This window comes from Nannospalax galili, unplaced genomic scaffold, assembly GCF_000622305.1.
Source record: "Nannospalax galili isolate Female #2095 unplaced genomic scaffold, S.galili_v1.0 scaffold805, whole genome shotgun sequence".
NCBI classification, from domain to species: domain Eukaryota; kingdom Metazoa; phylum Chordata; class Mammalia; order Rodentia; family Spalacidae; genus Nannospalax; species Nannospalax galili.
The window spans coordinates 363,824-391,610 of NW_008353486.1; the positions used below are offsets into that span (position 1 = coordinate 363,824).

The window sequence follows — 27,787 nt, forward strand, 5'->3', positions numbered from 1 at the left end:
AGGATGAGACTAGGGGGAAACCGTTCAAAAAAAAAAAAAAAATTTCCCCCTAGCTTTTAAATTTTTTTTTTTTTTTTCCTTTTTTTTTTTCTTTTCTTTTGTGTCTTTTTGAGACAGGTCTCCCTGTAGGCCCAGCTGGCCTGGAACTTGCTGGCTGCCTAGATCTCACAGAGCTCCACCTGCCTCTACCTTCTGAGTGCTGGGATTAAAGGTGTACACCATGGTGTCTGGCTCTCTAATTTTCTTAATTTGGGTCTTTTCTCTATTTTTGACTAATTTAGGTTTATCAAACTTGTTTATATTTTCAAAGAATCATCTCTTTCTTTGTGCATCTTTTTTGGTATGTTTTCATTTCATTAATTTCTATACTGATCTTATTTCTTTCCAGCAACTGATTTGTTCATGTTTTCTGAAAGCCCTCAGGCACATCATTTGGTATTTATTTAAGATTTCTCTGATTTTTTAAAAAATGTAGATACCTATAAGCTATGAATGTCTCAAGACTCTTCATCACGTCCCAATGGTTTTAGTATGATCTGTTTCCATTTTGTTTGATTCTAGGAATGCTTCCAATTCTTTCTTTTTTTTTTTTTCTTTTGATGACCCATTCATCATCCAGCAGTGTGCTGTTCAATCTCCATGAGCTTGTGTGTATATTCTGTTGTTTTTCTTTTTCTTCATCCCAAGTTTTATTTCATTGTGGTCATATAGAATATAATACTATACTGGTTCAGACTTGCACTAAGCATTTTTATCAGTAAAAGGAATACATGAAGCAATGCTAACTCAAAAACCAAAAGAAAACAAAAGTAAAATCAAACTAACATGAGTCACAAGGGAAGAATGAAGACAAAGCGGCAACTAAGGAGCGAGCCAGGACCGGCCAGCTGTTCCAAAGGGACAGTGTTTTAGGCTGGTGGGCCACACGGGCACTGCTACAGCTTCTCAACTCTGTTGTAGCACAAAGGCAGTTGCCATAAATGAATGGATGTGGCTGTGGTTCAACAAAGCTTCATTTATGAATGTAGTGGATAACACCCAAGTGTCATCTGCCAGTCTTCAGGGAATACTCTGGAGAAAGGCTATTAGATGCTCTTTAAAGAAGTGGGTGATTTCTACCTTCCAGAGCAATGTAAAAGACAGACTTTACAAACCCAGGTTCATCCTCAAGGTATTGACTGTTTGGCAAACTCCAGCTCCAGAGAAAAGGAGCTCCAGAAATCTCAGGAAATCTACATGGCACATTCAGGAACAAACATTTTAAAGACCTCTGGGAGCTGTTCAGAAGCAAGAGACACAGGAGCACACACTGAATCTGGACTAGCAGAATTCTGCCAGGCTGTGTGAGAGAAGTCTTTGTGTCAGTAGTGTGCAAGGTGGAAACTGGATCAGCGCCAGAATTTGCCAGGGAACCAAACCTGGTCCAAGCAGCTCACCAGACAATAGAAGGGTTGCAGGGGCAGGGGCAGCGTTAGCAACTGGGTGCCTGAAGCACAGGCCAGTATGAGCACCATTTGAGTGAGACTCCACTCTTGAAGCTCTGTCTCCTGGCCAGACCACAGGTGTAACCTGATCATCCAAAAGAAGGTCCAAGGCAAAAAACTGGTCGGCCCTGGGCATAAACAGACTTCTGGGAGCCAGAGAAGGATCTCTGAGACACTAAGTCTAATCCAGCAAAGTGACATCAACAGGCCAGATCCCTTTCATACTTGATACCTGCATCCAGCTCTCTCTCTGTCCATTTATTCCCCATTTACTTAATGTTCTATAAAATTTTAGTAATTGAGGAATAGGAAAACATCCAACACTACAACATGTCAGGAATTAACATACACTTTTCAATGATAACTTTGAATATCAATGGTCTCAATTCCCTAATGCTGACTGGATTTAAAAACATCAGGATCTATGTTCTTGTTCACACCAAGAAATACACCTCACCTTAAAGGGAAATGCTACATGAAGGACATGTGGAAAAGGTATACCAACAGAACTATAAAATAAGGAAATAAAGGAGATACAAATAATAAAGGAAGATCAAAGAATGCTCATTTGCAAATGATATGATTCTGTACATAAGAGACCCTAAAGACTTCACCAGAAAACTCTTAGAACCAATAAACACTTTCAGCAAAGACGCAGGATACAAAATTAACATAGAAAATTCAGTAACTTTACTAGGTATCAAAACCAAACACGATGGGGAAGAAATCGGGAAAACAATCCCATTCACAAATGGCACACAAAAATCTTGAGGATAAACCTAACCAGGAAGTGAAATACCTCTATAACAAAAACTTTAGACACTGAAGAGAAATTGAAGAACACACTCAAAGATGAAACAAGGGGCTGGAGAGATGGCTCAGCAGTTAAGAGCATTGGCTGCTCTTACAGAGGACCTGGGTTTGATTCCCAGCACCCAGCTGGCAGCTAACAATCATCCATAACTCCAGTTCCCAGGAAATTTGACACCCTCTTGTGACCTCTGCAGGCATTGCACAAGATGGGTGCACTTACACGCATGTAGGCAATATACTCATGCACATTAAAAAAAAAAAATGAAGTGAGCTCCTATGCTCGTAGATTGGAAGAAATATTGTGAAAATGGCTCTTACCAAAAGCAAATAACAGATTTAATTCAGTCCTCATCAAAATTATAACACCATTCTTCACAGAAATAGAAAAAAAACATTAAAATTCATTTAATTCAAGGACAGAGGAACTTGGATAGCCTTGGCAAATGACCAAAGAGTAAGGCTGAATTTCACCACGTCTGATATCAATTTATACTTCAGAGCCATTATTACAAAATCACTATGGGGCCTGGAGAACCAGCTAGTTGGTAAAGTTCCTGCTGTGCAAACTTGAGGACCCAACTTCAGTCCCCCGAACCCATGTCAAAAACCCAAGCATGGTTGGTGGTACATGCTTGTAATCCAAGTCCTGGAGAGGTAGAGACAGGCAGATCCCTGAGAACTGAACACTTCCAGCCTTGCCTAGTTAGTGGACCTCATGCTAAGGAGTGATCCTGTCCAAAGAAACAAGTTGGATGGCTCCTGGGGAACAATAACTGACCACTGGTGTCACATGCATATTCACATGTGCACACATACCATCCCCCCATCACTTCCCCTCTAGCCCCCCACATACATACACAGATAACCCATGATGGTACTGACATGGCATAGAACAGAAGATCCAGATATCAACACACATAGCTGCAGCCATGTGATTTTTGACAAAGACGTCAGAAATATTCATTGGATAAAAACCAGCTTCTTCAACAAATGATGCTAGGAAACCTGGATACCTGTCTGTAGAAGATGAAATTAGATCTTTATTTCTCACCATGCATAAAAGTCAACTCCAAAAGGATAAAAGACCTTAATGTTATACTTGAATATCAGAAAATGCTACTTTTTGTAGAGGATACACTTAAAAATATAGGCATAGGCAAGACTTTCTGAATGGGATTCCAGTTGCTTGGAAAAAGAAAACGACACTTGACAAATTTCACTTTTTGAAATTAAAAAAAGCTTTTATTCAGAAAAGGAAATGGCTAATTATGTGAAGATACAGCCCACAGAATGGGAGAAAATCTTTGCCAGCTATACGTCTGACAGAATAATATCTAGAAAATACAAAGAAAATAAGAAAACAACAAAAACAATAAAAATGGGCTAATGTTTCTCAACAAACTACCATATGACCTAGCTATACCACTGCTGAGCATATACCTAAAGACTCTATAGCCTACCTCAGAGATACTTGCACAACCATGTCCACTGCTGCTCTAGTTAGAGTAGCTGGGAAATGGACTCAGCCTTGATGTCTATCAACCAATGAATGGACAAATGAAAATGTGGTACATATTCAGAATGGAATTTAATGGAATCTTATTCATTTATAAAGAAAAATGAAATTATTAAAATTTTAAGTGAATTGATGAAACCCAGAAAATTATACTGAATGAGATAACCCAGACTCAGAAAGAAAAATGCTAAATGTTCTCATATGTGGACCCTAGCTTCAAATCTTGAGCTATGTGTGTTTAACACAGAGTACCTTTGGTGCTAAGAAACTACAAAGAGGACATTGGGGGAGGTGCCCTAAGGGAGGAGGGGAATAGGAAAACAGAGGTAAAATGAAAGTAGAAAGGGAGATGCTGGGGGTGGAAAGGGTTAAGCAAGGAGAATCGGGGGATGGGGGAGAGAAGGGGGGAGGGTAAACTGTAAGAAAGGTATATGAAAGGGCCATATGTAAACCAGCCAAATTAAAACTATTATTAAGAGGGGCTGGAGAGATGGCTCAGTGTTTAAAAGCACTGGCTACTCTTGCAGAGGACCTGGGTTCAATTCCCCATGTGGCTGCTAACAAACATCTGAAACTCCAGTTCCAGGGGATCTGACACCACCTTCTGACTCCCTGGGCACTGCATGACACGGGTGCACTTACACACATGAAGGCAATATACTTATACACATAAAATAAAAAATAATAAAAAACATTATTAAGAAAAAAAGAGATATTCTGCATGACTGTATAAAATTTAAAATAGAATACCATATGGCCCAGTTGTACCTGGGTATATATCCAAAGGACTCTGTCCTACTACAGAGATACTTGCACATACTCATTTATTGCTGCTCTTAGAAGCTATGGTTGCCAAACAAAAGTCCAGCACCAAGTGTGGGATACCTCTACATGGGCTATTGGTCAGGGATGCCTCAGAGGCCCATAGAACAATACAGGCTCTTGCAGTCCTCCTGGTTGCCCACCAGAACTAGATGATAAGACACTATTGCTGAAGACACCACACACCTGGGTTGTAGATACAGAGGAAACAATCTGGAACTGAGCTGGAAACTTGATCCCTTCTAGTTAGTTTCCCTAGTGCTGGAAGGTGCTACTCAGGCTGCTATGGAGGAAGGGTCTTACCCAGCTGAGACCCCTATGAACCTGATAATTACCTGACAGGCAATATGTACTCACTTGTGCAATAGTAGTATTTCTGTATGTGTGTGGGGTAATCAACTGCTCTCCAATTAGATTTGAGGCCTGCTCCACAGGAGGAAACCCATGCATGGTACTGTAAACCGAGTCAAAAGTATGACACACACCTTTAATTCCAGCACTCAGGAGGCAGAGGCAGGAGGATCGCTGTGAGATCAAGGCCAGCTTAGGATGGTCTATGTAGTGAGTTCCAGGCCAGTTGGGGCTACGTAGTGAGACCATGTCTCAACACACATACACACACACACACACACACACACACACACACACACACACAAACACACACGCACACACACAAAGTATATGGCCAGCATAGACCCTAGTGGGAAACTTACTACCGCTGTTAAGTTAAACTGATGTAGTGTCAAACTGCCTTCTAGATGTCTATGTTTACACTCATAGACAAATGATACTCTCAGGCTTAATGAGCTTTAATATTCTTTTCAGTGAATGGTGGCAAATGTGGAAACTCAGCTCAAGATACTAATAAGTGACAGTTGAGCACTCAGCCCTAAATAAGATGTATTTAATCACCTCTTCTAAGGCTCAGGGAATGAGAGGGTAGAAAGAATGTACAGGCCAGGAAACAGGGAGAAGGGCTACAGAATGCCATCAACACAGTCATTAAAATTCATCTTACAGTAGCTGCAGTTGCCTACAGTGGACCTACACAAGAATCGGCCTGTCAATAGCCAGACATGGGTAGGGGAGGGACTCCTGGGGTCCTATCCTACCCTGCTGCACTACTGAATGCTGAAGGATACTTGGACAGTGGAAGTCATTGCCTTCAGTGCTGTACCAACTGGTCAGCCCACCAAGCTCCAATAGACAGTTCCAAACCCATGGTGACACAGATGGTCTTGGCTAAACTCAGTGGGTCAGAAAACAAAACAAAAAGACATGAATGTAGGAAAGGGATTTGTAGAGAGGAGGGAGAATTGACAGGAGTGGAAGATGAGAGTAATTAGTATGCATTTTATAACGTATAAAAATGTCAAAGAACAAATTTAATTAAAAGAAAAATAGAAAAAACTTAATGGGCTATTGAACTGTATAGAAAGTTCTGAAAAGAACTACTGCCAATGGTGAATAAGTATGGTTAGAAGTGATAAGCATCTTTAGACAGTAGGGAAATTCAAATTAAAACTACTTTAAGATTCTATTTCACCCCAGTCAGAATGGCTACCATCAAGAAAACAAATAACAAATGCTGGCAGGATGTGGGAGAGGGGAATCCTTACTAATGATTGGTGGGAGTGTAAACTGGTGCAGTCACTAAGGAAATCATTGTAGATGTCACCTCAAAAATTAAAAATAGAACTACCATATGACCCAGATGTACCTGGGTACATATCCAAAGGATTCTGTCCTTCTACAGAGATACTTGCACATACTTGTTTATTACCATTCTATTTGAGATAGCAAGGAAATTCTATCAGTGTAAATGTCCATCAAACTGATGAACTGATAATGAAAATGTGGTGTATAAACACAATGGAATTTTGTTCAGTCATAAAGAAAATGAAAATTTCAGGAAAGTGGATGAAATTAAAATATATTAAGCGGAGTAACTCGGGCTCATAAAGACAAACAACCCTTTCTTATATGTAGATCTTAGCTTTTAAGGGCCAACAAGAGGGGGCAAAGAGGCTTGAAGGGAGAAGAGGGAGTTGAACACATACTATATGAAAGTGGAAGGGGGACTGGGGGGGGGTAGAAAGCATAAGTAGAGCTGGGGGAAAGGGAGATGGGGATGGAAGATGGTCAGCCAGAAATAAGTATGCATGAAGAGCCACAATTAGAAAACCTGTTACTTTGTACGCAAATTTAAATTTATTTAAAAGTTTGAACAGAAGTAGGCCATGGAGGTAGACAAATTCATTTCCAGAATCTATAAGGTTATTAAACAAAAATCTCATTGTCAGGGATTGGCTATCTCCCTATGAGATGTTGGCCAGAGGCCCTGCAGCTCCCTAAAACAATAACAGATATTGTCACTATTGTCATTTGCTCTTCAGAACTAGATTATAAAACTCTTATTGCTGAAGATACCACATGCTTTGGTTGCAAAACCTAGAGAAATCAAACTGGTTCTTCTCTGCCAGATAGCTCTCATAGTGCCAAAAGGTGGTAGAGGAGAACTGCCGTTAACAGTCTTAGCAGCTGTGGACCACCCTGTGTGCTACACTAATGACCTGCCAGGCAAGATGTGCCCACAGGTGTAACAGTGGTATGACTGTTACATAGGTAACCAATGGTTTTCTGATTATATTTCAGGGATTCTCCACTGGAGGGAATTCAAGTCTGGAACTGTAAACCTGGTCAATGCTCCTGGCTGGAGAAGTCATAGGCCTTAGTGAGGAAGCTCTGTTTCCATTTTGTTAAATTGACATGATGTACCTGTTAAATTTCCTCCTGAATACTGATATTTATGCTCACAAAATAGTGCTGCTGTCAGCTTTGGTCAGAGAAGCTTCTTTTTGAAGGGGGCTGCAGTTACTGCAGAGTCATAGCTGGCCTAACTGCTGAGTTCTCAGTCATAGGTGTGGCATCTATAGTACTCTCTGTCAGGCTCAGGAAACATCATGGAAAAGGGGGTGGAATGAATGAAGAGCTAGAGGAAGGGGTGGAATGTTGTAGAACACTGTTTTCTGGATACAGCATGGTTGTTGCACTCTTGAACTCTAGGGAGTTTGATTACCTGCACAAGACCTCCACAAGATTGAACCTGTCAACATTCTGTCATGGAAAGAAGGGACTCATGAGGCCCCACCCCTCCTTGAGCACTTACAGGCAGTTCATGGTTGCTAGAGAGGGAGAGAGATTTTCTTCGGTGATGGAGCTACTGGTAAGTCGCCTGTCACCCAGTAAAGAACCCCTCACCCATGCTCTTGCAAACAGCACTAACCAAACTCATTGATTCACACTGACATCCACATCCCCCACACCCACACTGAAAAAAAACCTTGTAAACTGAATTCAAGAACACAGTAAGAAGATTGTACACTATGACCAAGTTGGTTTCATCCAAGGATTCAAGATGGATTCAATATATGCTAATCAGTAAATGCAGACTCAGGAAAAGCAGTTGACATAGTTCAACACACCTGCATGCAAGTCCTAAAGAAACTAGGTATAAAGGAATATATCTCAACATAATAAAGTCCATGTATGTCAAACCTACAGACAAAAATTACACTAAATAGGAAAAATCTGAGCCCATTTTCTCTACTAACTAGAATGAGACATGGGTTCCACCCTCCCCACTTTTGTCCAGTATTGTGCTTGGAGTCATAAGAGCAATAAGATAATAGAAGTAAATAAGAGGAATACACGTAGGAAAGGAAGAAGTCAAGTGATCCCCATTTGCTGGTGATATGATACATAAATGATCCAACAGATTCCAGCACAAAACTCTTAGATCTGATAAGGTACTTACAGCAAAATGGCAGGGTACAAAAGCAACATACAGCAAGGGGATATTTAAAATGTTGGATATAAAATACTTTCTCTTAGACAGTAAACTTTCAATTCAACATATCTTACCTGTTGTAAGAGCCATTTTGTATTTTCTGTTGAATACTATGTCTGTGCATTGAACCAGATGAATCATCTTCAGGTGTTAAAGACAGGCCAACAAAAGCTTCATTTAGCATGTCCCCTCTGTCCAAGGGTCCCAGGAGTTCTGTTGTTTTAAAAAATGAATAAGACATGAGTCAAATACAATTTCTGCTAACTCATGAATAAAATTACAGAAAAGTGTTCACGTGCCCCAGTGGAACGTCTTCCTTTGTTGATTTGCTGTTTAGCACAGGATGGAATTCTTAGAGTTCCAGTCCCTTCTGAGTTCTATCACTGCTAAACTAGTCTCAGCCAGGGAATTCAATCGTGTAACAAGTGTTTTCAAGATCAAATTTGAAAATTCTTTTATACCTTGCCTATCCATATCAAAGGGCTGCTGTCAACCCTTTACTAATCAATTATTCTTTCCTTGCTTGCTGTTAGTCATTTACCATAGTGTTTAATATTCTGGAAAATTGTAAGAAATTATTTTATTTTCATATATTAGATATAAAATTATAAAGGAAAGAAAAATTATTTTTTTAGATTTTATATATGTATGTGACTACATGAGTTTATGTGTACCAAATGTATGTAGGTGCCAATGGAGCCCAGAAGAAGGTGTCAGAGCCCCTGGTACTAGAGATATGGGCAGTTATGAGTTCTCTGATGTGTGTACTGGGAACTGTCAGTGAGCATTATTTTTTAAAAATTTAAAGTGTTTAAAAACATTTATTTATTCCTTTATTTATAGTGTGTGTGTGTGTGTGTGTGTGTGTGTGTGTGTGTACACACACACACATGTATCCATACAGAGGTCAGAGGACTCCCTGTGGGAGTCAGTTCTCCCCATCCACCATTTGGATGGCAAGCACTTTTATCTGCTGAGCCATCTTGCCAACCCCTATTTTAAAATTTTTATAATTTGTTGTTGGTGGTGATGGGAATCAAAACCAGGGCTTTGGGCAAGCTAAGGAAGCTCTTTACCACTGAGCTATACTCACCAGCCTTCAATTGGAATTTTAAAATATACATGGAGAGGCATATTCCCATGCCATACAGATGTGATATGTAGAGAAACTTAGCAACTTTTTAAAATTGAGCTTTTAAATTTTCATACATTTCCCACTCAAATCCAGACCCCCTCCCCTATCCCCTCAATGAACCCTTTGCACTCTGCCATACATGCCGAGTCCTATTCATTCAGGTGTTTGTACCCAAATGTCCTTCAGTGTAAATGTGTCCACTGGAGTCTAGTCAGCCTGTCCAGTGGTCGGATGTAAGTCATACTCTCCCTCACCCAGCAGCAAGCAGTCTCAAATAGTTCTCAGTCTAGTGCTGGCCCACCACCTATTTCTCACCTCCCCTTTGGGCCCTTGTTTAATTGAGCCTGCTGCTGCAGGTTCACATGAGTAAGTCTCCAGGGGCCTGGAAGCCTCCACCTCCTTACGTTCATGAACCAGCCCTGGCTTTTACAATCTTTCTGCCTCCTCTTCCTCAATAGTCCCTGAGCCATGGGTGGGTGAGGGTCCACATAGGAGTCTCATCTTACACTGTACAGTCTCTTATTCTCCAAAACTTGGCCAGTTGTGGCTTTCTGTGTGTACTGTACTCTGATGTATATGGACGCCTCACTGGTGGGAGTTGAGGGGTGCATTAGCCCTCTCTCTACTCCTTACTCCACTATGTCCCATGAGCCTTGGTTGTAGAGATTCGATTGCAGATGTGTCACCTCATACTGGGCAGCTCCCAGGTATATGTTGTCTGTGCCTGACCAGATGTGCAACTCTGAAGTCACCTCCATCTGTTGCAAAAAGAAGCTTCTTCGATGAGTGCTGTACCACGTCTGTCACTTTAAGGGAGGTCTCTTCTTAGCAACTTTGACAGAGCATTATTTAACAGATTGTTTGAAACATGATGAAGTTATGGAAAAATGTATTAATTGTGAGAAACATAAACATTATGAAAAAATAAAATTCCTAGGATCATAGTATATCTGGCATGTAGGTTGTGTTTAAATTTTTTAAATTGTGGCAAGATAGCCACAAAACATTTTTTACCATCTTCTTTTTAAATGCACAGTTCAGTAGTGTTTATTACATCCTTGTGCAAAATATCTATAGAACTTTAACATCTTGTAAAACTGAAACTACACCCATTAACAATTCATTTTCTCTTCCCTCCAGCCCAATAATTACCATTTCATTTTCTGTTTATATGAACTTGATAAATTTAGATATTGTGCATCCGTTTTTACAGTTCTGTGACTAGCTTACTTCATGAAATAAAACTGGCCCCCAGGTTTGGCTACTTAGTATTATGTGCAAGGATTTCTTCCTTTTAAGGATGAATAATATTCCGTTCATTGGGTCATCTGTCCATGGTCATTGGATTGCTCCATCTCCTAGAATTGTAAGGCAAAGCTCCAGGCCTGGGAGTGCTAATATGCCAATTAAACAGAAAGGAAATTTAATCAGTGGGGCATATTGGAAAGACAAACAGGGATCCAATAACTACAAGTTTATCTTCAGAGCATGGGCACGAGCTTCAGCTTTAAACAGAACTGGGGCAGGGGCAAGAGATACCGTAATTAAGCAGTTTGGGTCAAGATGTGGTCTGGTTGATCACTGTCTCAATCCTGATGTTACAGGGTGGTATGAAGAAACCCTTATTTCTTGAGGGATAAGCTGGTTCTCATGAATGACTAGTGCTCTGGTGCAGCCTCACCATTAAAGGTAATTGCTCTCATGGAGGAAGTCTGTCCTGCAAGGCTTTGCTGTTCTAAAATACAAGGTGACTTGACTGCAGATTTAGGATAATGACTGGAGATCTTTAGGTGGCCTTTTGAGGGTCTGGAACAGGACACTGTAAAAAGCTGACCAAAAGACGCTCCAGTCACCAATATTGTTCCACTATCCTCGAAGGGGAATGAGATGAGTCTCACCCGTTCCTAGACTGGCACTCCTTGAGTGATTTCCACACCTACATGAAGATGTAATCAGCTAACTGAAGGAGATGGGTATAAAATAGAGGCAGATGCTAGACTTCATTTTGCCTTTGTGGGCCGAAGAGATGAGTGAATGCTCTTTACCAAGTGCAGTTTCTGAGTGTCTGCTATAGGAATTGTGAACAGTGCTGCTATAAAACTGGTACAGACATTTCTTACGATCCTGCTTTCAGTCCTTTTAGATGTCTACCCAGTAGTGGGGCTGACCGCTGTGGAGTTCCTTTTGTTGTTGTTAGAACAACTCAGCAAAATAAAATTTCAGTTTATTGTTGGACAACCTTGTTTCACACATACATCAGACTGAATAACAAACAACAAACAGCAATTTCACAGACTGAAAAGATATAGAAGAGGGCTTTCCCTTTCCCTTTTTAGCTATCTCACGCAAACCACTTACAGTAGAGATAAATGCATACCCAAGAGTGGCTGGAACGCATGGGAGAAGATCTGTTTTGCCTTAAGTTTTAATGTTCCCCTCCCTCTACAAGATCATAATGAACATGGCCACGAAAAAAAGTAGTCGGAAGTCAGAAGCCGTACAAAGCACACTGAGTCCATTAAAAATGGCTGACCCCTAACACTATGTAGAGAAATACAAAATATAAGCAAAAAATACAAACACGCTTTCCTTTTTAAAGCATTTATAAACAAGGCAGAGCCTCTCTCCTGTGGGTGCAGTGCGCCTCTCTGGGCCACAGTGTTTAGGGTTGAGAAAGGCGAGGGGAGTGTGAAGAGGTCACAACAGCCTTTTTTTCAAATCTCAGCTTCTCCTTTGGTGCTGTTTAGTCATTGTCATCCATCTTCTGCTCCTGGTGTCAACATCACTATCATCTTCAGCAGCTCATCTGCCCACAGCTGTCTCAGCCTCCTCCTCCTCTCAATCTCCTTCATCCGATCACCTACTTCATCTACCATCATCACCTTCCTGATTCTCAATTCCTCATTAGCACTGTCATTCATTCTCTGCCCCTCCACAGCTTCCTTCTTTCCCTTTCTGTCCTTGGTTGTCATCGCTCAGCTGGTGTCCACAGCAGTATCTGAAATGCCTGTGAATACCAGTGATCCCTTGCAGCAGGAAAGTAAGCAAGCGTTGGCAGACACTGGCGAGAAAACTGTCCCAGACTCAGTAGCGACCCTGGCGGGGAAGGCCCACAGTTGCTGTGTTGAGCTGGAAGCCAAGACCGGAACAACGCAGTGGGGTGGATGGTACCACCCCAGGGCAGGCCCTAGAAGAAAGCAGGCGGAGCACAGGCCAGAGGAGCAAGTCAGTCAGCAGTGTTCCAGCCTCCATGCTCCTGCTCTGAGTTCCTGCCTGACTTCCCTCAATGATGGACTATCACTGGGAAGTATAGGATGAAATAAACCCTTTCCTCCCCAAGCTGGTTTTGGTCAGTGTTTTATCATAGCAGTAGAAAATAATTAGAAACACTGTGGCTTTGAGTTGCAGTTCTCTAATCATTAATGGTGTGAATCTTTTCACATTCTTACTGGTTATCTGTATATCTTCTCTAGAGAAATGCCAGTCTTTTGCCCGTTTTTAAAAATTTTATTTTTCAATTAGCAATCAAAGTACGAGATTTCATTATGGGCTTTTCATACACACTTTGCTCCCTCTTCCTCTCCGCCATCCCACTTCCTGCTGGCCCCTCTCTCACCAGCTACTGGTTTCATCCCACATTTATTACCCTCTTTTATCATCTCCCCTTCCTTTAAGGACTCTTTTTCCCCACTCTTGGTCCCCTTACTATTTTCATGACCCATACCCCACAAATATATACATAGATACAAAAATTAAACAGGATTAACACATGAGAAAAAACATGCTACCACATGTCTTTCTGAGTCTGGGTTACTTTGCTTAATATAATAATTTCCAGTTCCACCTATTTTCCTGCAAATGTCATGATTTCACTTTATGGTTGCATAAAATTCCTTTGTGTGTGTGTACACCTTCCTCATCTATTCACATGCTGATGGGTCTAGGCCGATTTCACTTCCTAGCTATTGGGAATAGTGAAGAATTAAGGTAGATGTGGAAGTAGGATGTGGCAGGACTTAAGAAGCCTTTGGGAAAATACCCAGTAACATAATAGCTGGGGCACTTGGCATTTTGACTTTGTTTTCTGAGAAACCTCCATACTATTTCTACAGATTTATGCACTCTCCATCAAATTCTTCATAGAAATTGAAAAAACAATCTTAAAATTCATTTGGAAGCACAAATGACCCCAGATAGCCGAATCAGTCCTGAACAATAAAAACACTGTTGAGGGTATTACCATAGCTGAATTCAAATTATACTACAGAGCCATAGTAAGAAGTTTTCACTGTGCAGGCCTTTTACTTCCTGGCTTAGGTTTATTGCAAGGCATCTTAATTTTTTGAGACTATTGTGAATGAGATTGCTTCTGTGATCTCTTTCTCAGCTTGCCTTTGGTATGCAGGAAGGTTGCTGATTTTGTTGTGTTTATTTTGTGACCTGCCACTTGGTTGAAAGTATTCCTCAGCTCTAGGAGTTCCTTGGTGGAGTATTTGTGTTGCTCATGTAGAGAATCACGTCACCTGCAAACAAGGGTTCTTTGACTTCTCCCCTTCCTATTTGTACCTATTTATTTCCTTCCTTGTCTTATTGCTCTAGCTAGGACTTCAGGCACTGTATTAAATAGGAGTGGTGAGCATGGACACCTTTGTCTCATTCCGGATCTTAGTGGGAATGCTTTGAGTTTTTCTTCATTTAACATGATGGTGGCTATCCATTTGCTGTAGATAGCCTTTATTATGTTAAGATATGTTCTCCCTAAAGTTTTTATCATAAAGGGATTCTGGATTTTGTCATAGGTCTTTTCTGGATCAATTGAAATGATCATGTGATTTCTGAGTCCATTAATGTAATAAATTACATTTATTTACTTCATTCCTGCATCCTGGAATGAAGCCAACTTGATCATGGTGAATGATTTTTTGGATGAATCCTTGAATATGATTTACAAATGTTTTATTGAGAGTTTTTGAAAAAATATCTATTTATTTTTATTGTTTTATGTGTATGAGTATATTGCCTGCATGCATGTAAGTGCACCCATGTCATGCAATGCCTAAGGAGTTCAGAAGAGGGCATTGGATCCCCTGGAACTGGAGTTGCAGACGGTTGTTAGCTGCCATGTGGGTGCTGGGACATGAACCTGGGTCCTCTGCAAAAGCAGCCAATGATCTTAACCACTGAGCCACCTCTCCAGCCCCAAAGAGATTTGCTTATAATTCTTTTCATTGTTGTTGGATTGTGATCAGGGTTTTGGTGTCAGAGTATTACTGGCTTCATAAAAAGTGTTCCTTCCCTTTTCTATTTTATGGACTAATTTGAGGAGTATTGGAATTACTTCTTCTTCTTCTTTGAACATCTTGGAAAATTCTGCACTGACTCCATTGGGCCCTGGATTTTTTTTTTTTTTTTTTTTCAAGTTTGGAGATTTTTAATTATTGCTTCTATCTCACTTATTGGTTGTCATAGATCTTTTTATTTACTTCATCTTGGTTTAACTTTGGTAGTTCATATGCATCTAGAAATTCATCCATTTCTTTTAAATATTTTAATTTAGTATAATATAAAAATTTAAAGTATATTTTCATGATTTTTCTGAATTTCCTCAATGTCTGTTATAATATCTCTCTTCTCCAGTTTTATTAATTTAGGTCTTCTCTCTCTCTTTTGGTTAATTTGGCTAAAGTTTGGCCAATTTTGTTTATCTTTTCAAAGAAACAACTCTTTGCTTCATTGATTCTTTTTATTTTTTTCATTTCTATTTAATTTCTTCCCTGTTCTTCATTAATTCACTCCATCAACTGCTTTTGGGATTGGTTTGTCCTTATTTTTCTAACACAGACATCTACAAAGCATTCTACCCAAATACCAAAGAATACACATTCTTCTCAAAAGCCCAAAGAACCTTCTCTAAAATAGATCACATATATAGGAAAATTGAAACAATACCCTACCTTCTATCTGTCCATAATAAGATAAAACCTAGAAGTCAACAGCAAGAGAAAGTACAGAAATATATACAAACTCATGGAGATTAAGCAACACATTATTGAAATCATGAAGGAAGCAAAAAAAAAAAAAAAAAAAAAAGCTCCTAGAATTAAATAATACTGAAATACCTAAGTCTTTCTAAGAGGGAACTGTGTAGCTCTAGGTGCTTACATTAAAAATTAGAAGTGAGGCATGGTATGTGCCTTTAATCCCAGCCTGGTCTACATAGCAAGTTCCAGGCCAGCTGGGGCTATAGGGAGACCCTGTCTCAAAAACACCAAAAAGGAAGAAGAAGAAAAAAAGTCTGTTGCACCTAACGCAGAACAAAAATTAGTTTGCTTTGTTTCTCTTTTTTTTCCTTTTCCTAATCTTTTGCACTGTTTTTATTCTCTTCTATCTCACATGTGATCCCAGGAAGAAATACCAAACTTTATTTCACAAAAAGAAAGAAAACAGTGAGACACTCAAGAGATCTAGGTATAATCTCTGCTTTTAACTGCGGCTTTAGACGAGTCATTTCATCTTTGAGTTTCTATTTTCTTATTTGTTCAACAAAAGTGCTAAAGTTGCCTGGTGTGGTGGCACGCACCTGTATTCCAAGTACTTGGCAGACAGAAGCAGGAGCATCAGGAGTTCGAGGCTAACCCGGACTACATAGAAACTGTTCTCAAAACCAGTGTGATAGCTAATCATGGTTGTCAATTGAAGATGGAGCCCCAGTTGAGGAATTTCCTCCATCAGATTGGTCTGTGCGCATGTCTGCAGTACATTTTCTTGATGGCTAACTGATGTAGGAGGGCCCAGCTCACCTCTGGTTGGGTGGCCTGGGCTGTATAGGAAAGGTCCCTAAGGGGCTGGAGTGATAGCTCAGCAGTTAAGAGCACTGACTGCTCTTGCAGAAGACCTGGGTTTGAATCCCAGCACCACATGGTGGCTAACAACCATCCATAATTCCAGTTCCTGGGGATCCAATGCCCTCTTCTGACCCCATGGGCAATGCATGACACAGGTGAACTTGTATACAGGAGGGTGGAACACTCTTAGACATAAATTTAAAAAAGGGAGGGAGAGGGGAAAGAAGGGAGGAAGCTAACTGAGCAGGGAAGCAATCCAGTAAGCAGCATTCCTCCGGGTCTCTGCCTTGCTTCCTGCCCCCAGGTTCCTGCCCCCAGGGTCCTTCCCTGAATTCCTGTCTTGGCTTCATCATAGCCTGCAACCTGTAAGCCAGATAAAGCCCTTTCTTCCCATGTTGCCTTTTCTCAGTTCATCACAATGACAATAAGGCAAAATAGAACAAAGAACTAACAATAGCAGCAATAAAAATGCTTTCACTCTATGGAATGGATGTTAAAAGTGTTTAAGTGCTAAATTAGGTCATCTTTAAAATATCACTTTGGGGTTGGGGATGTAGCTCAGTGGTAAAGTGCTTGCTTGCAGAAGGCCCCAAGTTCCATCTCCAGTAACACCCAAAACTAAACCAAAAAAAAAAAAAACAAAAAAACAAAAAAACGTAAGAACTGAAAAATGTTTATTACTTTGAATTCCAAGAAATAAACAAATGGTAACAAATAAAGATAAGCTAGGTGCATACAAGTGTAAAGCAGACATAAAGCCCGAAGCACGACAGGAGGCTCCTGGTTCTGGGTTGAAAAGGCAGACTAATAACTGTCACCTTTACTGAGTAAGGTCAGTAACAAAAATTATCTCTAATTCTCATACTGACCTTGTAAAGCCTTTAGGTAGGTATGATTACTCCACTTGCAGATACAGAAACTAAGGATCCAAAAGGTTAATTGGCTTCCTTGAAACTAGTGTCTATTAAATGGCAGAAGAATCAAGGTTCATACCTGAAATGTTTGAAATAAAGGCTGTGCTGTTCTCTTTCAACAAACTGTTGACTTACAAGCAAGGCAAGCTAAGAGAACTGAGTGCTTTACACATTTGTCTTCTGAAATGAATGTCACCATTTCTCTGGTGATTCTATACATTTTTCTTTAAATCTTTCTACTCTTTTGTTGGCTTTGTGCCTTCAAAGGCGATATCTTTGCCAGTCTACAATCTCCAAAGGATTTTCAGGGTAAAACACATTTCAAGATGTGCAATCACACGGAAGAATGAAAATCTTTTATAATATTGTTTGTTAAACTGACAGCTCTACTTAACAGGAGCCATTAAAATATTTACAAAGTAGCAGCTGCTCTTGTTAAAAAATACAGCTTTTTGGAGGAATAAAAATAAACAAATTGATAACTATAAGATAAGCCATTTGACAGGTTCTTTGTTTGTATTGCACAATATTTAGAAAATTATGATATTTACAGAACAATTGTACTGTAAAGTCTCAAGTTAAAAGGACACAGACTCTGTCAGAACTAAACTGTTTACAGGAATTTTTCATACTGATCTTTCAAACAATTTAGGAAATCCCTAAGCATAATCTTTTAAGAAGTATTAGTCTTTTGGTATGTGTTGTTTTGTTTTAAAATAAGCGTTGTACTTAAAAGACAGTTATAAATGAATGAGGATCTCAGTTGAGTTACACCATCCTAGAGGTTCAGCCAGGGCTCTTAAGAAAATTGAAATGTAATTTATGAGAAATAAAGAAAAACCCCAATATATGTCAACAAACACATCTGAAAGTAGCCAAACATTACATTTTATGCCTTAACCTACTAATTTAATATTTTACATATAGGCCAAGGATATTTGTCTTTTCAAAAAAAAAATCTTTATAGAACCAAATATTAATCATTAAAAGTTACTGAACAATGAAGATTTTTTTTAAAATTAAGTTTCTCAAAAGACAATGCAGTATGTACCTTTGGAGCCCAAGAATAAACAAAAAGGAGTGAGTGTATATATTGGTATATGAATAAATATGTATTATATGTGGCTATATGCAAAATCTTGATAGTTACATAGAAAGGAGATGCCTGTCAAACTCCTAAGATAATATGAACCTGATTATTTTATTGAATAACTTCTACTTACCAGTGAGAGCATTAGGCTGAAAGGAAAAATCTTCTGGCAGCGATTTATAAAACTGTGATATACCAATAGCCTGAAAACACCACACAATTTCATGAATGTATTTCATGACCAGCATGGAATTATTACAAATCTTTAAAAGTATTTTGTCATCATTATTTTCTCTAACTTCAGGTTCATCCCTTTTCCGATGTGGTGATACCTAACCCTGGAAAGAGCACCTCAAGGAAAGAAGGGCTTATTCTCTTATAGCTCAAGCTCAAGAGTCCATCCTGTGGGAAAGTCAGGCAGCTGGAGCTATGAAGCAGCTGATCACACTGCCTCACAGCAGGAGGAGGAGAGCAGTGATGCTGCTGCTCCCTTAGCATTTTCCTTCTGCACCCCAGGGAATGGTGCTGACCACTTGTATGGTGGGTTTTCCCACCTCAAGTAACCTAATCAATATGATCCTTCAGACACGGCTAGAGGCTAACCTGCAAAGAATCCCTCCCTGGAGGCTTGTCTCACAGGTGATTCCAGACGCTGTGAAGCTGACTTTTCTGAGTCAGGGGTCTCACTATGTTGCCCAGGTAGGGTTTATAGGATGCTCCACTGTGATCCACCCAACTCGCTGTTTTTAGTATTCTCAAATACAGTATTTTCCATGTTATTCATAAGGAATTATATTTAGAACTGAAAAAAAGACTAAGGATGGTGATGAGGGAAGCAGGAGGATGCTTCAGTAAGTGTCAACAGCTTAAAAGTAAAGAGTGTATTAGTTACTTTTCTGTTGTGGTACCGAAACACCATGACCAAGGCAACTTACAGGAGAGTTTATTTGGTTTTATGGTTCCAGGGGATAAGAGTCCATCGAGGTGGAAGAGGTGCGGCAGGAGGAAGCTGGAGCAGAAAGCTGAGCACTCAGGAAGCTGAACAAACTGGAAAGGGACTTAGCTAAGAACTCTCAAAGTCCACCCCAGTGATGCGCTTCCTCCAGCAAGGCCACACCTCCTACCCTCTCCACATAGCACCACCAACTGGGGCCAAGTGTTCAAATAATTGGCACCTATGGGGGAACACTGTTCATTCAAACCACCACAAAGAGGAAGAAAGGAGAATGCTACTTTGGCCTAAGAGAGTTAGCACAGGCAACAGATCTTTCAGAGTACCATTACAAAGTCCTGGACTATTGGTCTCAGCTACCTCAGAGTGATGTTATCTCTATGAAAGCCACGTCCTCTAGTGTGGAAATACCAGCATGTGTTCATGATAGCATAGTTTACACTAGAAAAATAAGTAAAACAGTGAAGCTCACATATTTATGACAAACTGTATATTACACTGGGCTACCATTATTTATTTTGGGGGAGGAGTATTTTTTGAGGCAGGATCTTATGTAGCCAGGGCTGGACTTAAATGCCTGCTCTTCCTGTCTTCACCTCCCTAGGGCTGGAATTTACAGGCATGTGCCACCATGCCCAGCAGGTTATATTTCTTTATGAACCAAAGGTTGTCTTTAACATTTAATTTTTCTCATTATGTCAGAGATATTTGATGAGTTGATGTGACTAAATATATTTCTTCTTTGAAGAAATATAAATATATTAAGATTTATATACTTTCTTATTTTTTCAAGTTTTTCTCTTTTTTAAGGCAGGGTCTTATTACACAGTCCAGGCTGGTCCTGAACTAAAAGTTCTCCTACCTCAGTCTTCCAAGTGCTAGGATTATATGCATGCACTATCACTCCTGAATTGAGATTATATAATTTTTTGAATTTATTTATTTTTATTAACTGGAATTAAGGACAGTTGTTAGCCACCATGTGGGTGCTGGGAACTGAACCCATTCCTCTACAAGAGTAGCCAGTGCTCTTAACTGCTGAGCCATCTCTCCAGCCCTGAATTTCATTTTCTGTATCATAGCTATGTTTTAATTGATCTGCAATCAAAGTACATCATAGGGAAAAGTAAGTGTTTGAGCCAGTTTATTCTAGAGTAACTAGACAGGGAAGACAATTTACTAAGAAAAGAACAGATATTATTTCTTATTGTTTGTCCCAGGTCAGAAAATGTGGTGACTATCTAGAGTCACTAAACCCATTTATTGAATTTCCATGGTCTTCATCCATACCTTAGTTCAAATATAGTGGTAAGGTACTAACTAGTTCCATAGTTTCATTTCTATATTTTCTATCAAAAACATACGGTGATTTTATAAGCAAAAAAACAATAGGACCAGGAATGGAAAGTTGAAGATTTGGTTAGATAATTTACTAATCATCTATTAATTTCTTTAAACCCAGAGCCTTGAACATGCTAGGTAAGTGCCCTGCCATTAAGCTATAGCACCAACCCCTGGACGATTTTTAAAAACTCTTATTGTTGAGTTAATATCAATGGAAACATCATTGAGGGATTTTGCATTCATTACTTGAACTGCTAATTCTTAACATGGAACATTCAGGAGGCAGAGGCAGGTGGATCTCCGTTAGATTGATGTCAGCATGGTCTACATGAGTTCCAGGCCAGCTGGGGCTACAGGGGGACCCTGTCTCTAAACAAGCAGTTTACTTAGTACACTGCACTCATTGGGCAGTGTGGTAATTGCTAGATTCATCTGAGGGGATTCTAGGTTCTGCCATATGACTCCAAGCAGCTCATTCAGCTTCTCGGATGGCTGGTAAGTGTGTTAAGAAATGGCATCTTATATATTGTTGATTACTGATATGTTTCAAAGGGTATTTTGGCAGTGTTTATAAAGATAAAATATTCACACTCCAGCCTACAAAGCCTACATCTTGAAATTCTTCCTGTAAAACATTAATATGATGGGCATAAAGGTATTTATGGATGTTTATGAATATACAAAAACACTTATCATGGACAATTCCAGTTCTGAGGACAATGTAAAGACACCAGGCTGCCCATCGCCCAGCTTCCACAGCTGTCAGCATATGTCCAATCTTGCTTTTTCTGCGCATTCTACCTTTCTACACCCTGGAAAATCCAGATTATTGGGGACCAAATCACAGATAGATCGTTTTGTTTGAAGTATTTTAAAGCTTATCTCTTAAAAACTGGAAGTTTCAGGTCAGGGCTGGAGAGATGGCTTCATGGTTAAGAGCACTGGCTGCTCTTGCAAAGGACCTGGGCTCAGTTTCCAGCACCCACATGGCAGCTAACAACCATCTGTAACTCCAGTTTCAGAGGATCTGATGCCCTCTTCTGGCCTCGATGGGCATTGTATGACATGGGTGCACTTACATACAAGCAGTGCAAAAATACTCATACACATAAAACAAAAATAAATAAATACCAAAACAAATTTAGAAAACCTTGAGGTTTGAGGACTTAGCATCCTCACTTGCAGGCTGTCAGCGGGCCTGGGCCTTCCTCAAAGACACCCACACACCTTTCCATGCTTTACACAGGAACTTCTCTGGCAACAGCAGATCAAGTCTCTCTAACACTAAATCTCTCAAGCTTCCTTTTCTACCACATCTTTATTGTGATCAGAATTTCTGACTCTGGATCATTTGATTAGTTTCAGGCTATCTGGATAAAACAGGATAATTTTCTTGTAACCTTCATTAAATCTGCAACGTCCGCTTTACCATGTAACACAACATATTCACTCACAGGTCCTAGAGATCAGGGTGCTAACATATGTGATGGAGGTGTGCAATTTGTCTACCACTCACTTCCAGAAAAGATCCCTCCATTCGAAGGTTGCCCCAAATTTCACCTGCTTTTTCTTTTAGTACTTATATAGTTTGACTTGCTTATATTTAAATACCATACTCCTGGAGTTCATCAAGGAATGAGGGGTAAATACAATCTTATTGTAAATACATCTATTATAGTCATTCAGTTATACAGATTCCATGTGTTTAAAAGCTGAAGTTGGGAGCTGGCTCAGTGTAAAGTGCTTGCTATGCAAATATGAGGACCTCCGTTTGGATCCCCAGTACTCATATAAAAGCCAGGCATGGGGGCACACATCTGTAATATTCAACACTGAGCATGGTCATCAGTACAATTTTACAGGTTTCACTTTAATATTTTACTTTCCTCCTAAGGAAATTTTGAAAATGTGCTCCTTTTTGGTGCTCTGGAAAAGTTCAAGAACCATTTGGCAACTTCATTTCACACCTGACAGAATTTCTCCATTAAAGCACTTGAATGAGGAATTTTATTGCTGGGGAAACACTTTAATTTTCCTACTTTCTAAGGTAATTTGTCACTTAAGATTTAATATTAGTCTGGTAAATTGTACATTTCTTAGACATCCAAATTGGTCTTCAATTTATTTCCACAGAGTCTCTTAATTGTTTTTAGTTTCTTTTTTTTCAGATCACAGTACACTTTTGTGTATTATTTTTATTTGAAATTTACTGGTATTTATTGGCGTTTTCTTTGTAGCTTAATATATGGTCATTTTCCCCTAAATGTTTCATGAGTACTTAAAAATAATCTATGTCCTCTATTTTCAGAGTTTCTTAGCTTAATCTAATTGACAATACTGTTCACGTCTCTGTATCTTAATTTTTCTCCACTTAAACTTCTCTGAGACAGGTATATTAAAGCCTTCTTCTACACTAGAGTTATCTTTATTTTTCCATATATGCTACTTAACTTCTACATAATGAAGCAGCTTTTTGCTGTGTTATTTTAAGATTTCAAGTGTCTTCATCATAAATTGTAACTTTTAACATGTCTTTCTTTCTCTGTCTTTCTTATTGGTCCAAAATCTGCATACCAGATATGATGTCCAAATATAATTTTTCCATTTGTCTGAATCTTTATCTGTTTTTAAGTTTTTAATCTTTCTGTTTTTTCCCTCCCTCCTTATTTCCCCATAGTCTATCTGTTCCACTTCCTCCTCCCCCCTCCTTACTTCCCCACAGTCTATCTGTCCACTTCCCCCCCTTACTCCCCCATAGGCCTGTATGCCTTATAAGCAACACAATTGTTGGAACTTGTTTTGCTCTTTAGTCTGAACTTTTTCATTTTTATAAAAGAGTTTAGCTCATTAATTTGTGTGTGCAGTGTATGGGTGTGCACATTTATACATGCAGTTGCATATGCACATTTATACACACGTGCAGGCCAGGGTTGATGTTGGATGTCTTCCTCAATTGCTTCTCTCTCTTATTATTATTACTACTACTACTATTATTGAAACTATATATCTAACTGAATGTGGAGGTCATCTGTTTGGCTAGAATGATGGGTCAGCAAGCCCCAAGGATCCTCCTGTCTCTGATGCCTCTCTCCCTCAGGAATAGGATTACAGATTCCTGCCACCACAGCTGACTTTTATGTGAGTGCTTGAGATCTAAACTCAGAATCCTCATGCTTGCACGGTAAGCACTTTATGACCAAGCCACCTCCCCAGCCCAGCTCATTACTTTGATATGATCATTATATTTGGCCTCAGTTACAGCCTTCTCTTGGTATCCATGGATGGTTGGTTATAGGACTCCCCAAATGCTCAAGTTCTTTTTATGATATGGCATGGTATTAACATATAACATACACACATTTTCCATACACTCTAAATTACCTATGGGTTGAGTTGGAAGTATATCTAAGTGGTAGAGTGTCTGCCTAGCATGTGCAGGGATTTGGGTTCAATCCCTAATGCCACAAAAAGGTCTCTGGATTATTTGTAATACCTAATACAATGTAAATGGCATGTAAATAGTCAATTCTATATTGCTTAAGGAATAATGATTTTAAAAAAAACCCTCTGCACATGTTCAGTATAGATACAGTTTTCCCCCAAATATCCATGCACAGTTTGTCAAACTGCTGACTATGTATGCATGCATTTTATGTGACTATGTCATTCATAATACTGAAGAAGGCTGTGTGCTTTCTCATAGTCAGAGCGTCTATGTTCACACCTCATGCACCTGTCATTTCCAGGACAGCACTGCCTGTTGGGAGCGGTGCTGGAACTGGTACTCTTTTCCCTTTATTATTTTTCTCACCGTCAGATTTTGAGTAATATAGTTTTGTACTTCTTACTAACACCTGTAAAGGCACCATTATACTTTGATTTTATTCTTTCTATTCTACCCACTTTTAAAAGTTTTACTATGTTACGTGTCATTGTATCCTGTTAAGTGAAATAGAGCTCCAGAAAATTTTCATTTTGTAACTAACTCTACCAATTAAACACTAATTTTCTTACTACCTTCCCTCTAAGTCCTTGACAACAGACTTTAAATTTTATGCCTCTATGAGTTTTGACTACTCTTAAAAACTATCAATAAGATCATATAGAACTTGTTCTTTTGTGAATAGCTTCATTGGTTCATTTTTAAATATATATTTTTTAATTTTATGTGTATGAGTGTATTGCCTGCATGTATGTAAGTGAACCCGTCTTGTGCAATGCCCATGGAGGTCAGAAGAGGGCATTGGATCCCCTGGAACTGGAGTTATGGTCAGTTGTTAGCTGCCACATGGATGTTGGGAATTGAACTCAGGTCCTATGCAAGAGCAGACAGTGCTCTTAAGTGCTGAGCCATCTCTCTAGCCCCCTCATTGGTTCCTATTATTTTAAATTTTATTAGTGGGCAGGCAAAATGGCTTAGTAGGTAAAGGCACTTGCTGCGGAGTCTGACAGCCTTAAGTTCAATCCCCAGAACCCACATGGTGGAAGGGGAGAACTGACTTCTGTATGTTGTCTCTGACATCCACATGTGTGTATGCATGTGCACGTGTACATACAAAAACACCGTATTACTTTCTGTTGCTGTGGTAAAACACCATGACCAAGGCAACTTTACAGAAGGAAGAGTGTATTTGGCTTATGGTTCCAGAAGGTAAGAGTTCATCATGACAGGATGTGTGACGGCAGAGGTGGCCAGAGCAGAAACCTGAGCACTCAGATCTCTAAGGACTCACAGGAAGCAGAGAAAGTCTAACTGGAAATGGGGCAGGGCAGTGACATACTTTGTCCAGAAAGACCACTCCTAAACCTCTGCAGACAACATTACCAAGTATTCAAATACTTGGAGCCTATGGGGACATTCTCAGTTGAACCACCACATTCCACTCCCTGGCCCCCACAGGCTCATTGCCACCTTTTAATGCAAAATACATTTAGTCCAACTTCAAAAGTCACCATAGTCTTTAACAGTCTTAACATGGTTTAAAACTCCAAAGTCTCTTCTGAGACTCAAGGTAATTTCCTAACTGTGGCCCCTGAAAAACCAAGAAGCAAGTTATGTACTCTTACAATCCAAGAAGCAAGTTATGTACTCTTACAGTGGCACAGAATAGACTTTTCTGTTCCAAAAAGGAGGAATGGAGGTATAGCAAGGAAATACAGTACCAAAGCAAGACTAGAACCCAGCAAAGGAAATGCCATACAGTGCATTTTGACTGATGTCTCACAGTTCTGGCATCACCAACATCTTGGGGCCTCTACTGCAAACTAGGCTTGAACTTCATAGCTTAGTGCAATGGCCTCTCAGGGCCTCTTAGCCTCTCAGGGCCTTCTTTATGCAGGGACTGCCCTGCCATACTCCGCTTGGTCTCACTGGCTCTCTGAAACCAAGGAAGAAGAATCGATGACCCTCACTCAAACTACCACACACATAAATAGTAAGTGTAAAAAAATGCATTTTATTAAGGTATATATTTTATAAATTAAAGACTTTCTCATACATTTTCATACATGCATATAATACATTTTAATCATATTTTCTCTCACAACTCTCTTGCTCTACCCTCTTGGTGTCCTTCCATTCTAATTTTATTTCATTAAAATTTTTTTATTATGCGCAAAATATGGATTCTTATATTTACAGATAAGTATCCCAGTCACCACTTGTTCTAGTTTGTTCCTCCATGGCTGTGACAAAACACTCTGACCAGTACCAACTTGGGGAGGAAAGGCTTTATTTGGCTTACATTTCTGGGTCACAGATTATCATCAAGGGAGCCTAAGGCAGGAACTCAGGAGAGAAACCTGGAGGCAGAAGCTGGAGCACAGGTCACGGAGGAACACTGCTTACTGGCTTGCTCCTCTGGCCCCTGCTCAACCTGCTTTCTTATACAACATAGGCCCACCTGCCCAGGGATGCCACCACCCACAGTGGGCTGGGCCCTCCCACATACTCAATAATCAAGAAGATGCCCCACAGACATGATCACAGGCCAGTCCAATGGAGGAAATTCACCTATTGAGGCTCCTTCTAACCAGGTGTGTCAAGGTGACAACCAAAGCTATCCAGCACACTACTCATCAAAGCAGCTTCATTTGCAACAGATGGAGATTGCTACAGAGTTCTACAACTGGTCATACACAGAGAATGTCTGTGAATTGCCCAAGACTAAGTGACACAACTACAGTGCAACCTCTATACCTAAGGCTTACGGAACATAGTGGAACAAGGGGTAGAGAGAACACTAATGAATCTGTCAACTCTCATCAGTGAACTCACTCATGCAACAGAGGGCCAGAAACACAATAGAACACAAATGGTCAAAGCATAGAGAATGCCATGAGTCTGCAGAGTGTGGATCCTTGGACAGGACACCTATATTAAACTCCACCCATTCTGGGCTCAGGGGCCATTGTGGAAGAGGGGGCAGAAAGATTGTAAGAGTCAGGGAGGAGGTGTGTGACCATATGGAAATAGAGTCCTACAGGCTCCTGGGACCCTGCTCATATGAACCTACAGCAATGGTGTCAGCATGCACAAGCCCCACAGAAACTCAAGCAGACAAAAACCCAGCATGCAACTGTGGAAATGGGCAGGAGGCCCCAACCTTAGCTGAAGATCTATTGGCAGCTAATTACTGCTGGGTGAGGAAGAACTGATCTTAAAAGGGAGGACTCTAGACCCTGGTGGATGAACTTGCACTGAGGGATGTCTGGGAACACTAACTTGACTCAATAGACCTTAACACAAATGACAGAATGCATGAATTCCAGTGTGGGGGAGGGGGAGAGTCTATGAGAGGTTGCCAGTGGGGAAGGGGGTATAAAGATAAGACGTTTTGTATGAAATACATAAAAGTTCAATAGAAAAATTTACAAAAAAACTAGCATCTGTATATGAAAGAAAACAGGTGATATTTGTCTTTCTGAGTCTGAATTATTTTGCTTATCATGATGATCTTTAACTATTTCCTATTGCTGAGATGACTTTATTATTTTTTTAATTTAAAAAATATTTTATTATT

General features: G+C 39.8%; 1 protein-coding gene across 4 annotated transcripts in view; it reads right to left on the reverse strand.

The window, feature by feature from the left end:
* Wdpcp (WD repeat containing planar cell polarity effector) overlaps positions 1-27,787 on the reverse strand; it is a 370,658-nt gene that overhangs the window by 29,405 nt on the left and 313,466 nt on the right. For all 4 annotated transcript variants that reach the window (XM_029554805.1, XM_029554808.1, XM_008850627.3 and 1 more), the window contains one exon: positions 8,560-8,698. In XM_029554805.1, the coding sequence (XP_029410665.1) occupies positions 8,560-8,698 (139 nt within the window). The remainder of the gene's footprint in view (positions 1-8,559; positions 8,699-27,787) is intronic.